Source organism: Capra hircus, chromosome 8 (genome assembly GCF_001704415.2).
Source record: "Capra hircus breed San Clemente chromosome 8, ASM170441v1, whole genome shotgun sequence".
NCBI classification, from domain to species: domain Eukaryota; kingdom Metazoa; phylum Chordata; class Mammalia; order Artiodactyla; family Bovidae; genus Capra; species Capra hircus.
In genome coordinates, this window is record NC_030815.1 from 102,796,705 (window position 1) to 102,810,482 (window position 13,778).

The window sequence follows — 13,778 nt, forward strand, 5'->3', positions numbered from 1 at the left end:
GGGTGCAGGGAAAAACTTTCTGTAACTCTTCCTGTCTCATATTAACCCAACTCCTTAAATATTAAAACAAACAAACAAAAAAAACCCTATTCGCTTTTTTAAGGTGGGTGTAGAGAAATGACACCTGTTTGCCCTTAATTTCCAATGGTTTTATTTTTAAAAAGTATTCTTCTGGCGGCTTCCCAGGTGGCTCAGTGGTAAAGAATCCGCCCGCCAAGACAGGAGACACAGGTTCAGTCCCTGATCCTGGAAGATCCTACATGCCAGGAAACAGCCAAGTACATGTGCCGTAATTATTGAACCTGTGGTCTAGAGCCTGGGAGCTGCAACTACTGAGCTCATGGGCTGCAGCTACTGAAGCTGAGCCCTAGAGCCGGTGCTCGGAGATAAGAGAAGTCACTGCAATGGGAAGCCAGTGCACCACAACTAGAGAGTGGCCCTCAACTGTCGCAACTGGAGGACAGCTTGTGCAGCAGTGAAGACCTGGCACAACCAAAATAAATAAATACATAAATAAATTAAAAAATTAATATGCACAAGTGACACCAATAACAAAGTATCCTATTTTTCTACTAGGGAGGGGTAAACAAAGATTTCTTTCATCTCAGAGACTCGAAGTTTTTCAAATTTTTATTCTAAAAAACAATCAATTGTGGGAGATGCAGGATGGACCCATTAATCCCTTCTGTCTCTATATGGGGTAAGTCCTTCACACATAAATTAAAAAAAAAAATCTGGTATTTTTGGAGGGTGAGGAGGAAGGGGGGAATTCCCTTTAAACCTTACCAAGTTACAAGGATGCCTGTTCCTCAAATTTAAAAATCATCTGATTTTTTAGGGTGTTGAATAGAAATATCCTTGTTCGCCTTTTACTTCACCCAGAGTTTCACAAATTTTTCTTTTTAAAATCAATTTGATTGGGGCATGTGGATGGGTGGGTAGGGGTGTCTAACTTTTCACCCTTCTTGTCCAGCATGGGACCAGTTCTTCAAACTTTAATTTTTAAAATAAATATATTCTTTAAAAAATTGACAGGGATAGAGAGAAACATTCTCTTTATCTTGAATTTCACATAAAAGCAGCTCAGATATTTATTTCTAAAATCAATCTGACTGGGGGGGCTAGAAAGAGTCCCCTTAACCCCTCTTGTCTGACATAGGGCTAGTTCTTCAAACTTTTATTCTTCAGTTACATTAGATTTTTTTGGAAGGGTGGCGGGGCAATGATAATATCCCCATTGAGTCTTCTGATTCTTCCATAAGGCCAGCTCTTCAAACTTTATTTAAAAAATCAATCTGATTTTTTTGGGGGGGTAGGGGGGAGCCAAAGAGTTCCCATTAACCCCTTGTGTTCCGCTCAGAGAAGGCTCCCCAAACTTTTTTTCCAACGTGAAAATGACCTCTCGGAGGGGCTGGGGAGCGGGGGCAGGGCAGGAAGACTCTGAGGGGCGGGCGCGGGGGGCGCGGGGCGCGCGGGGCGCGGCGCGGGAAAGTTTGGGGGGCGGGTGCGCCTCGGCCCGGGGGCAGGCGGGCGGGCGGGAGCCGCGCGCCCGGGGGCCGGCCGGCTTTGTGTGCGGCGCGGAGGCCGGTGGCGCGGAGGCCGAGGCCGAGGCCCGGAGCTCGCGGGCCGCACGGCGAGGCCGGCCCGGGGGCGGGCAGGGCGGCGGGGGGCGGCCGCAGCCCCGAGAGGGGCGGCTCGGCGGCGGCGGCGGCGGCGGCGGCCGGTGCGGGCCGGGGGTGGGGGCGAGGGCCGGGCGCCCCCCCCGCGCGCCCCCAGCGCCCCCGCCCCCCCGGCCTGAGCGGGGCGGGCGGAGGAGGGAGCGGCGGCGGCGGCGGCGGCGGCGGCGGTGGCATTGTGCGCGCACCAGCAGCCCGGCCCGGGAGGAGCAGGACGCGCCGGGGCCGCCTCCTCCCGCACGGACCCATGAACCAGCCGGGCGGCGCGGCGGCTCCGCAGGTACGACGGGGGGCCGGGGGCATGCACCGCGCGGGGGACCCCGGGGGGCCGGGGCCCGGGGCGCTGCGCCACTTCATTGCAAGATTTGCAAAATGCAAAGTGCCTGGGCACGTTTGCGGGCTTTTTTGTGGGCGCAAACGGGAGAGTCGGGGTCTGGTGAACCCCCCCTGGCGCAGCGGGGTGTGCGGAGGGTGGGGGTGACGCGGGGGTCTTTTCGGGCCCCCACCCGGCGCCCCCTCCAGCCCCGGGCTCGGACCGGAGCCCAGAAAACAAAGCGGCGAGAGAACAGAGCAGCCATTTCAGTTTGGACAATTCACATTTTGCAAAAATGCAACCCCTTCCAGATCTCCCCCCTCCCCTCTAAATTTACAATTTCCCCCTGACCCTCTGTGCGCTTGGGGTCCCCGATGACCCCTCGGGAGGTCTTTCCCCCCTGGCTTCCTATCTTTGCAACAATCTTTTTTTTTTTTTAGGCCATATTTCCTTTTCTCAATTTTTTTTCTAATTTTTCTTCAAACGGTAGTTTTTTCCCATTAAAACGACGCCACCTAGAGGATACTATTTTGTAAATAAAAAAGAAATTAAAATTGAAAAGAAATATTTTTATTTCTTATTTTTTCAAAAGTTTCCTCTATAAGGCAGCGGAGAGGACAGAGATTCTTTTTTTTTCTTTTCGAGGGTGACAATTTTCACTTTGATCTTTCCAGGAACATAGAGACAATTTTTATTTCTGAAGCCAAATCCAGATAATATGTAAATGAAAATTAAGCTAGAATTTGAATGAATTCAGGTTTTGAAGGGGAGAAGGCAAAAAGCTTTCTAAAACCAAAGTCGATTTGGCTGCCCAACTCATTTTAGTTTGAGAAAAAACTATTTGGAATGAGGAAAGGAGGGAAATTGTTGAGTTTGGGAGAAACTGGGAGAATTGGCTTTATTGAAGCAATTAGAAATTGTACTTCATTGTAATTTGGAACTTCTTTAGCTCAGTGGGCAAAAAAGACTAATTTTGCCATTTGGCAATATTTAAAGTTTTTCTATTTCCAAGAAGGAAGGATTTAAAAGAGAAATAGAGCCTAAAATGTTGGCTTTGGACACACCCAAAAATTGTAGGTCTTATTTTTTTAATTTTTCATTTACATTTTACTGTGTTTAAATCCCAAGGTTCTAAGGAAAAGCAGAAACTGGAAAAGTTAGAGTGAAATCCATTTTTTCCCTGCATTTGTTGGGTTGTGTGTTATTATTATTTTTTTTGCTTTGATGGAATAATTAAGACTGTTTTCTGATTTTGTTTGCTGAAAGGTCTAGGCATTTCTTTTTTTGTTGTTGTTTTATACAGAAAATGTCAGCAACCTTTTCTGAGCAGTATTCAGTGGGAAAAAAATGTAAATTCATTACATTATACAAATTGAGTAGTCCACAGATTTGTAGGAGAGACCGCCATTAAAATAAGATATGCATAATTAACATTATTATGAAAAAACTAACAGTGGATTCACAGAAGCTCATTTTTTATGACATGCAACTGAATCAGTTGGTAAAGGCAAGGGTTGAAGAATTCTTGGTAAGAAGAAAATTTTCTTTTCTGTGTGCTTGCTCAATCTTTCAATTTGAAAATTTTATTATTAAAAAATATATATCCAGTTTGGTTTCAGGCCTCTTTGATTGTGCTGTGGGGTTGATAGTTTAGTAATATTTGGTATTTTTCACAAATTTGATTACTTTCAAAGGGGGAAAAAAATCCATTAAGCTTGATCATTTAGTTGGGGGGGGGGTCTAATTTTTTTTCAAAAGCACAAATTTTACTGACTTAGGAAGGAAAGATAAAAAGGGAAGGACAGAGAACAGATGAAAATTCTGATTTTTATCCATCTTCTGTAGTGGAATACTTACTTTGCTGAAAAAATGGAGTAAAACACCAATTCAACTTGATTCTAGCATCAAATTTTAAAATTTTTTAAGGAAAAAAAAATCAAAATATAAACAAAAGCCAAAACCCAAAGATACTTGTCTTTGGATCATGAAGGCATATGTGCAGATATTATTTGATGTTTTTGGCCTTCAAAAAAGTCAAGGTGAAGCCAAAAAAAATTTTTTTTTCTTTTGGGAAGACAGATATTGGCCAAATTGAAATTTAACAAAGGAAGATAAGATACCTACCCAAAGTTGAAGGGTTATTTGTGATAGATTACTATCTGAACTTGCTGGGGATTTTGCATCAAAAAAAGAAAGTTCCAATTTTTCTGTCCAAAAGGTGGGGGATATTTAGCTTTTGTGGAGTGGTTTCTTGGATGGGACCTGGTGGTGGGTCACACAGGGCTAGGACAGAAAATCCTATTCCCTTTGGCCACCCACCAGCTGGTCTTGGAAGAAATGATGGCCCTGGTCCATGAATTCCCAACCCTGTTTTGGGGAAATTCAGATTTCTAAGGGGATAAAAATTCTGTGAAATATATTTGACAGTGCAGAGGTTTGACATTTCCCATCACCGCCATTGCATTTGGGAGATTTTTACTTTTTTAGTAACAAAATCCTTCAGGGCTGACTGGCCACATTCTGACATATTTGGAATGAGCTTTTTTTTTTTTTTTTTTAAAGTAGCGTAATTAATTTTTTTTCTATTGAATTATTTAGGCCGATGCTGAGGACAGGCAAAGAATTTATAATTTCCAAGGGCTCAGGAGGTCTCACGAGACAGGAGAGCCAGTTTAGCAGGTGATGGGAGGAGAACTGTGTCCTGCACTGGGGAGGGGTGGGTGGGCACCCCTACCGGGCATCTGAGAAAGACTCAGAGTTGTTGATAACAGGTTATTTCTGGTGCAAGGAATAAAAATATTGCAGCATGTTCCTTTGTGTGCCCTGGATCTCCTGACACACAACTCAAATTCCTTCATTCCATTCTCTTGAAATTTTGTTGTGTTGTTTAACAGTTTAAAGGGAACCCCTGACTAGAAATGGAAAATCATCTGTTTTGTAGGCTGTTTTTTTTTTCTTTTTTTTTTTTTATATTGGTTATTCTGATCATGTTTGTTTTAAAGGAAATAGAGGTGCATGATGGTACTGTTGGGGGCGGGGTCAATTTTCTTTTGTTTCTATTGGCGTCTCTCAGGATTGAAACAGTGACCTGGGCCTTGCCTTCCTCACCTCCTATGGTGGATGGAAGTGTGACCAGAAATGGATATATATCAGCTGATTTTTATTAGGCCATGTCTGTTCACCAAACTCTCTTGTCGTCTTGGGCGAAAAATCTGGCAAATTGGACTTGAGGGGTGGTAATTTGATGATGGACTGAGTTATTTTGGTGAAAGATCATTTATGCTCAGCCTCACAGAGGAGACTCTTACTAATGTTTTGCTTTTCTGCCTAAGGAGGTTTTTTTTTTTTTTTTAAATTTTCTAATAAGGTTTGAAATTTCAAGGGCTTGCTTTATTGCTTGACTTCAGACCAAGCTAAGAAAAAGGGTTTGCTTATACTTTCAGCCTTGCATAGAGGTGAACTTGAACAAGGGCTCTTGCTGTTGCAGAAGGAAAGCAACAAAGATGGCCGGTCAGTATGAGTGTGACCTCTCCCTGGTCCTAGGAAGTAAACAGCCAGTGGTTTGTTTTGTTTGAGAAACAGTTTAAAAACTCCTGCATTGTCAGATACTATTCTCCCCCCTCCATCTTTGACTCAGCTGTTGGCATACTGCTTCCTCTGACCTCAGAAGGCTCATGTTGTCTCCTTGGAAGGGTGATAAGAACTTCCTTGCGTGCTTCATTGGATGTATAAGCAGACTTTTCATGATCATGGTGAAATTTTGAAAGTTTTCCGTGTTCTTGTAATGTTTCACGTCAGTTGTGTCTCCTCCCTGGTGATGGAAGGTGAAGTGGCTTTGTGGGTACACAGGAGGCCTAGTTTGCCTACGGTCTTGCTGCATGATCTTGGACAAACCGCTTTTTTTCCTTCTGAGCCCTCAGTGTTTGTGTTTGTCATATGAGAGCTTTGGAGCAGAGCAGGGATACTAATGAGTCGTTTTCTTCTCTGATTCTGACTCCATGGGATGGGCCGTAGCTGCCTGCATTACTGTGTTGAGAAGGATTCTGAGGTCACAGCCGGACTCCGACATTGTGGAGGATGGGGTGCAGTGGTCACGTAGCAGTGCCCATCACAGGGTGGGGAGTGTACCTCTACTCACCATACCCAGGCTAGGCCGTGAGTCATGACCCATTAGTGGGTTGTAAGATCAGTTCAGTGGATCACAGTCAGCACACACATGAAAAGAACAGAGTAGGGCACAGGGGAATACACACCAGCAGGGGCATAGCTGTGCATTCCAGGTAAGTGTTGTCTTAACGAAACTTTAGTTTTATTTACATATGCTGATGTGTGTGCACGATTAAGTCCTACTGTGAGTTATGGTTAAAAGAATTTGACAGTTGCTGGTCTAGACAATCGATGATGATGTGCTCCAGGAATCCCGCATATTGCTGCTTATACTTCATTTTCTTATTACCCCAGTAGACTTTCACATGAACCCTTTAGGATAAGTGTCCTGGGTCACATTTTTTTTTTTTTTTTTTTTTTTTTTAATTCTCTGGTTGAGCTTACCTGAAGGGCCAGCTGTGAAGACGTCTCGATCGCGTAGGTGGCAGTTAGGCATGCACCTCAGCTTGTTGGCCTTGGATGAGACAGGAAGGGCAGGTACTATTAGTTTGTCCTTCCAGAGTGAAGTGGCATCTTGGCCAGGTTCTCTGGCTGGGAAGGAGACTTTTTAAGTAGTGTGGAATCCCAGTCTTGATCGGAGGGAGAGCAGCCCCAGTTACTTTTATTCCTCACTTACTTCACATTGCCAGAGGACTTTTTTTGGAGTTAAGAAAGTTCATGTCTGTGCTATATTTAAATGCCTGTCAGACTCTGAGTGAATGTCTGTATTTTTGTGTGTATGCACTTCCTAAAAAACTCCAGAATTGCTGTCTTGATCTTCTCATCTTTTAAATGTGTCAGGCCAGTGCTGTCCAATCGCAATAAAATTCAAGTCACAAATGTGAGCCACATATGTCATTTAAAATTTTCTAGTCACACTTTAAAAAAACCAAGAAGAAACAGATGAAATTAATTTTAATAATATGGCTTATGTAACAGTATATCCACAGTGCTATCATTTCAGTATTCATGAATATAAAAATTATTAATGTGCTATTTTACATTCTTTCTTTGGAGGGATACTGAGTCTTTTCTGACTAGCCACATTTCACGTGCTAGTAGCCACATGTGGTTGGTGGCTTCTGTGTTGGACAGCATAGAACCAGACCAGCGTTCCATTTCGTTGTTACTGGGTGGCCTCAGAAGGTTATAACACGTCTTTGAAAGCGCTTGGTTTTGTTGGTGGGACTTCTTTTCTGAACTCTACGCACTGAGGCATTTCATCCGTATAGCCTCTTCTGGCCAAAGTGGTCCATGCCTCCCTTGAATTTGCCCTAAAGCAGTCTTCTGCCAAGGTTAGGCCAGAATGCTTTAGCCGGAAGAGACAGGTGATGGCTAGAAACTCCAAGAAGATATTGTGTCTCAGTATGTGTGCTGTTGAAGTTAAGAAGTGGAGGAGTCTGTCCTAGGAGGTTGGTTTAAAAAGTATTGCTTGAAAAAAGGATGAAAAATGGAAGAAGACAGCAGGTACGTAGGACCAGGGTTGGGGGTCCAAGGGGTGGGAGGAGATCTGGGTGCAAAGATGGTCAGTCAGTGCAATTCATTTCTGAACTGAACATGGAACCACCAGGAAATCCCCCCCCCCAACCCCCACCCCCCACCCAGAGAGGCCTTAAATACGAAGCATAGAAAATTTCTAACAGCCACCCAGTTGGTGAAATGGAAAGGTGGATGTGAGGTCAGCCAGACCAGAGTTTGAAATCCAACCTCATTGCGTGGTTAGCCTTGTGTTACTTTGGAAAAGTCTCCTTTGGTTTTGGAACCACAACTTCTGCATCGGGAAGAAGGGGTGAAATAATCTTGACCTTGAAAGGTTGTTTTATGATTAAATGAAGGAATTCACGTGTTGTATCCAGCCACTCCTTAGAAGGTGGTTAATACATGTTAGTAATCTTTTGATCCAGTAGTCTCCGTTTGTGGAGGTTGAATGTTGGTGACAGAAGTTTTGGTTGTTCTGCAGAGTTGGTGACTTATCTTTAATAGGTAGAATTAAGTAACAACAGAAAATGTGCATTTTTTGTGCGTTGTTTTATTTTAAAACAGACCAGGATGAGACATCTCTTGGACCTTACATGTCTTTCCTGTCCAAAGTGTTGTCAGTGCTTTCATTCCAAGGATGCTCTGGCTCCTCCAGATATTTCTGGGTTTGTTTCAAAGCCTGTGGCACACTGTTTAAAGGGATAAATCTTAATTCAGGGTGAACTGTCTACCTTTTTTTTGATGATTTATTTCATTTTTTGGCTGTGCTGAGTCTTCGTTGCTGCACTCGGGTTTTCTCTAGTTGGGGTGAGTGGGGCTGCTCCCTAATTGTGGTGCATGGGCTTCTCATTGAAGTGGCTTCTCTTGCTATGGGGCACGGGCTCTAGGTACATGGACTCAGTAACTCTGGTGTATGGGCTTAGTTGCTCCATCGCACGTAGGATCCTCCTGGACCAGGGATCGAACTGGTGTCCCTTGCATTGCAAGGCAAGTTCTTAACCACTGGATTACTAGCCCTAAACTGTCTACCTTTGAGATTCTGTTCACACCAGGCCTTCTATCTCTCATGACCTTTCCCTCATTTTTCTCTGTCTCATGAGAAACCAGACCCCCTTGAGACCCACCTGCGTGTTCTTTTCTCTGGAGTCCCCTGGACCTCTGCAGCCTGCAGGATTTTCCAGGTAATCTGGGCTCACAGATGGGAGCTGGTTGTTCGCATTTCTGACTCACCAGCCAGCTTGTGAGTTCCTTGAGGGCAGAGATCATGGGTTATTCATTTTAGGGTCTGGCACAGAGCAGCAGCTCAATAAATGTTTGATGACTTAATCTTATTTTTTGGAAAAAGCTTAGATCATCTGGATTTGGGTCTAATGAAGAGTAGGTGAGCAATTTGGGTTTGGCCATTTGGTCAACATTCATATTTTGTTAGGGAGCCATAAATAGATTTCTTAGAACTGGCTCCAAAGCCCATGGCTCCCTGGGAATAATAATAATAAATAAATAATAATAATAAATCAGAGAGGGCTTCCTGGATGGGACTGATACTCCTTTGACTTCACATGTTGTGGAGAATTTTTAAAAGTTCCCCACCCCTTTTCTCTCCTGTTGTATGAACCATTTCCTTAAAATAGATGGAGAGATCCAGATTTGCAGGTATGGAGAATGGGGCCCAGCATGTCCAAGGAGGTGGAAGAGGGGGAGTGCCTTGGGGTGGAGGGGACTTGATAATTCCCCGTCCTTACTCCCGGAGCTGGTCTTGGCCGTAGGCCCTGGAATTGGATGTCAGAGGATTGTTTATAGATACACGGGCCCCTTAAACGTGAAGTAGCTTAATGTGTGATTTGATGTTCAACCAGACCCCACCTTTGGTCAGATTCCCGTTTGCACATGCTAAAGATTCAGGGAAAATTATGGAGGATAACTGAGAATATTCTGTTTGTTTGCTTAGTTGTTTTTCCCTGTAAGTTTTAGAAAGCACTGTCATTGTAACACTGTATAGCCCAGCACAGTAAGTGAGCACAGACTCCCGTATTTCCTCCATGGTCAGGTTCCCACATTTGCTTATTTCTGAAATTGGGGTGTGTTTTATAGTAGATGTGTGTGTTCTGTTTCAGCACTGTTCCCCCCACCCCGCTTTTTTTTTTTTTTTTTTTTTGTCTCAGAAAGCTATTATAAAATCGATGGTGTATCTGACAGTCTAAGGCACCTTGGAATTGGGGATATAGAGTGTCCTGTTCCTGGTGGGGTGAACTGTAACAATTAGGGACGTCCAATTCTGCCCTTTTATTTTAACCTCACTTATCTCTGGGTTTGGTGTCTCCATCTGTAAGTGAGGCTGGAACTTTGCTTTCTGGAGAAGCATCTGGAACTCTGAATTAGCCTCACTTTCCTTCTGTGTCTTGCTGTGGTTCCTTTTCTGAAAGGCTGAAGCAGCCAGTGGGAGGAAGGTGAAGCCTTGGAAACAGGTGGTCCCTTCTGTATGGCCACGTGGACGAACTGTCCTGCCAGCTGGCAGAACACCAACTGGACATTTCCAAGGGTAGAATAAACAGATTGAAGTTGAGGGGCAAGGCTTCGCTCCCCTCTCCCCTCGACTCCTTAATCATATTGGGAGCTTTGTCCAGGTATAGCATTACACTTGGTTTTCCGCATCTGTAAAGTGGTGATGATAACAGTGATGATGATGAAGGCAGTAGCAGGGTTCTGCTGAAAAGCTGCGAGAGGTGTAAGAAAAAAGTTTGTAAAACGCAGAGTACTTTTCACTTGCAGCGTGTTATTTGTGCATCTAATCCAGGGATGGTAAATAAGTAATATACATGCCACCACTCCCTATTTTTAAGCCTGTGGCAGATGTTGCTAATCAATCATGGCAGTCTTTTCCATGGAGCCTGGCCAGTGGCCTTAGAGTCCTTCTTGTATGAAGCTACCACATGAAACCAGTTTGTCATTTCTGATTTAGGCACACACATACATGCACGCATATGTGCATGCACGCCTGGGAAGAGAGGTGGAGTTACTTGCCCAGAACCTCGGTGGATAGGCGGAGCCACTTCAAGCCTCAGATTTCTTCACACACACACACACACACACACACACACCCACCCACCCACCCACCCACCCACCCACCCACCTGGGAAGAGAGGTGGAGTTACTTGCCCAGAACCTCAGTGGAAAGGCGGAGCCACTTCAAGCCTCAGATTTCTTCACACACACACACACACACACACACACACACGTAGACACGCACACGGACACACACCCACCTGGGAAGAGAGGTGGAGTTACTTGCCCAGAACCTCAGTGGATAGGCGGAGCCACTTCAAACCTCAGATTTCTTAACTCCTCAACCAGTGCTTTTCCTATTATTTGCACAAACACTCTGTCAAAAGGAATTAGAGTTAATTTGGTCTTGAGAAATCGTGAGAGGGTCTTGACTCCTCCCTTCCCTGTTATAATTAGATCCCCTTGGGGTTGTCATCAAAGCAGGGCTGGATGACCTGCTTCTCTTGTCTGATCCCCGCGTGATCAGGTTTCAAAGGGAAGATGTGGCTGGGCCAGTGGGTTGGGTGGTGTTGCCTGCTTGCTCACTCGTATTGTACAGATGACGTGGCCAGGGTGGGGGGGGGCAGGGCCCTCCCTGGGGTTCCTACATGAGCACCTGGGTTTGCTGTTTACACACCAGCTGTTCCTAGGAATCTTAATTTCTACATCTGGGAACTGAGATGGACACAATTCTTCACAGGAATAATGTGAGGTAGCATATTTGAAAATGTTTTTTAAACTCTGAAGCCCTGTGTAGGGTTTATTTTGTTTTGTTTTATACGTGTTAATTTTTATAACTAGAGCTAATTCCTGATCATCAATGCCCTGTTGGGTAAATTGTATAAACCCAGAGTCACAGATGGGTGCTCACAAGGTGAATTGGCCCCTTATCTTGTTTTATTTAACTTGCCCGCCTAAGATTTTAAAAATTCAGAACTTCAGGCCTTTGCAGCGTATGTGTTCTCCTGTTTGAGTCAGGTGCCACCCTCCACCCTTTCAGCCTTGTGTGTGATCTGCTGCAGCCCGGAAGGCACTGGCATCTGGGTGCCCGATGCACCTGTTTGTTGATCTGCTACATGGCAGAGCAGTCCACTCGTATACCCCTCACAGGCTTCCTGCAAGCATCCCATGAGTTAACAGACTCAAAAGTGCTTCACAAACAGGGAAACGTGTTGGCGACAACTCCTTTCTTTTCTTAAAAAGGAAAGGAGGGAGGCCAAGGTGAGGATGGTATTGAGTCGACAGAAAAATGATATAAATATTTTGGCTGACGAAGCAGGAGGTGGCTTCAAATATAAGCTGTGCTGTGCTTAGTCGCTCAGTCGTGTCTGACTCTTTGCAACCCCATGGACTGTAGCCCACCAGGCACCTCTGTCCATGCAATTTCCCAGGCAAAAAATGCTGGAGCGGGTTGCCATTTCCTTCCCCACATATATAAACTAAAGAGAAAAAAATGGAGTCAAGTGATGCTCTGCTCCCCAGTCTGCTGTGGAAACCACAGGAACACTTGCTTTCTAGTGAGGTGACGTTCTGTGTCAGGGATGGAATCTCCGATTCCCAGGGCCAGTCCTGCTCATGGAGGGGAGGGGGATCCAGGGAGAAATCAAATCTGGTGTCTCTCCCATAGGTGGAAATGACTCCTAACAGGTGGAGGAGGTCCGAGTGGCTGTCAGCAAGCCCTTGGCTTGTAGTTTGCTGGTAACATTAAAAATCAGAAGCTGTTTTGGCTCTTTTTCTGGATGTGTTATTGTCTAAGACAGTATGCCCGAGTGGCCAGCCCTTCTCAGTTCAATTCAGTCGCTCAGTCATGTCTGACTCTTTGTGATCCCATGGACTGCAGCACACCAGGCTTCCCTGTCCATCACCAACTACCAGAGCTTGTTCAAACTCATGTCCATCGAGTCAGTGATGCCTTCCAACCGTCTTATCCTCAGTTGTCCCCTTTTCCTCCTGTCTTCAATCTTTCCCAGCATCAGGGTCTTTTCCAATCAGTCAGTTCTTCGCCACAGGTGGCCAAAGTATTGGAGTTTCATCTTCAGCTTCAGTCCTTTCAATGAATATTCAGGACCGATTTCCTTTCGGATTGACTGCTTTGATCTCCTTGCAGTCCAAGGGACTCTGAAGAGTCTTCTCCAACATCATATACAGTTCAAAAGCACCAGTTATTCGGAGCTCATCTTTCTTTATGTTCCAACTCTCCCATCCATGCATGACTACTGGAAAAACCATAGATTTGACTAGATGGACTTTGTTGGCAAAGTAATGTCTCTGCTTTTTAATATGCTGTCTAGGTTTGTCATAACTTTTCTTCCAAGGAGCAAGTGTCTTTTAATTCCATGGCTGCAGTCACTGTCCACAGTGATTTTGGAGCCCAAGAAAATACAGCCTGTCCCTGTCTCCATTGTTTCCCCATCTGTTTGCCATGAAGTGATGGGATGATCACTTTGAACGAAGATGCCATGATCTTTGTTTTTTGAATGTTGAGTTTTAAGCCAGCTTTTTCACTTCTCTTTTATTTTCATCAAGTGGCTCTTTAGGTTTTCTTTGCTTTCTGCGATAAGGGTGGTGTCATCTGCATATTCCGCTTTGAGCCGCCTTCTCGTCAAATTCCCACCAGCCCCAATATTCTTAAAGAGAATTGAGAATGGGAATTTTTATTTGGTGAAAATTTGCCGAGAATTTGTTTGGGCTCAGAGTTTTGCGAGATGAGGGGACATAACCAGAACCCTTGGAATACCCAGAGACAATAATTAAAGGCATTTTGGATGCTGGAGACTTAAAAAAAAAATTTCATCAACTAGGGAAAAAATAACTATAAAAATTTCAGTGTATTTATGTGGGTTTTTTAAAAAAATAATGTATGCTAGAAAAGCAGAAAGTGAAACTGATCTGAAGTAAAATTGAAACTGTCCTGAAAATGAGGCCTCAGGGAAGGGAAACTTCCCTGGGGTGCTGCTAGCTCGAGGTGGAATTTGTCGTGAGGCTCTGGATCACCGGAGTCTAGAGCTAACAAGGCTCACAGAGATGACTGATGTCTGTGCCTTCCAATACGTACGGGTAACCACCAGCCACACGTGGCTGTAGAGCAGTTGAAATGTGGCTAACCTGAACTGAGATGCGCT

At 44.6% G+C, this 13,778-nt stretch overlaps 1 protein-coding gene across 13 annotated transcripts in view; it reads left to right on the forward strand.

Moving 5' to 3' along the window:
• Window positions 1,830-13,778, forward strand: part of ZNF618 (zinc finger protein 618) — a 206,671-nt gene continuing 194,722 nt past the window's right edge. For all 13 annotated transcript variants that reach the window (XM_018052641.1, XM_018052645.1, XM_018052642.1 and 10 more), the window contains exon 1: window positions 1,830-1,956. In XM_018052641.1, coding sequence (XP_017908130.1) covers window positions 1,924-1,956 — 33 coding nt within the window. In that variant the 5' untranslated portion in view covers window positions 1,830-1,923. The remainder of the gene's footprint in view (window positions 1,957-13,778) is intronic.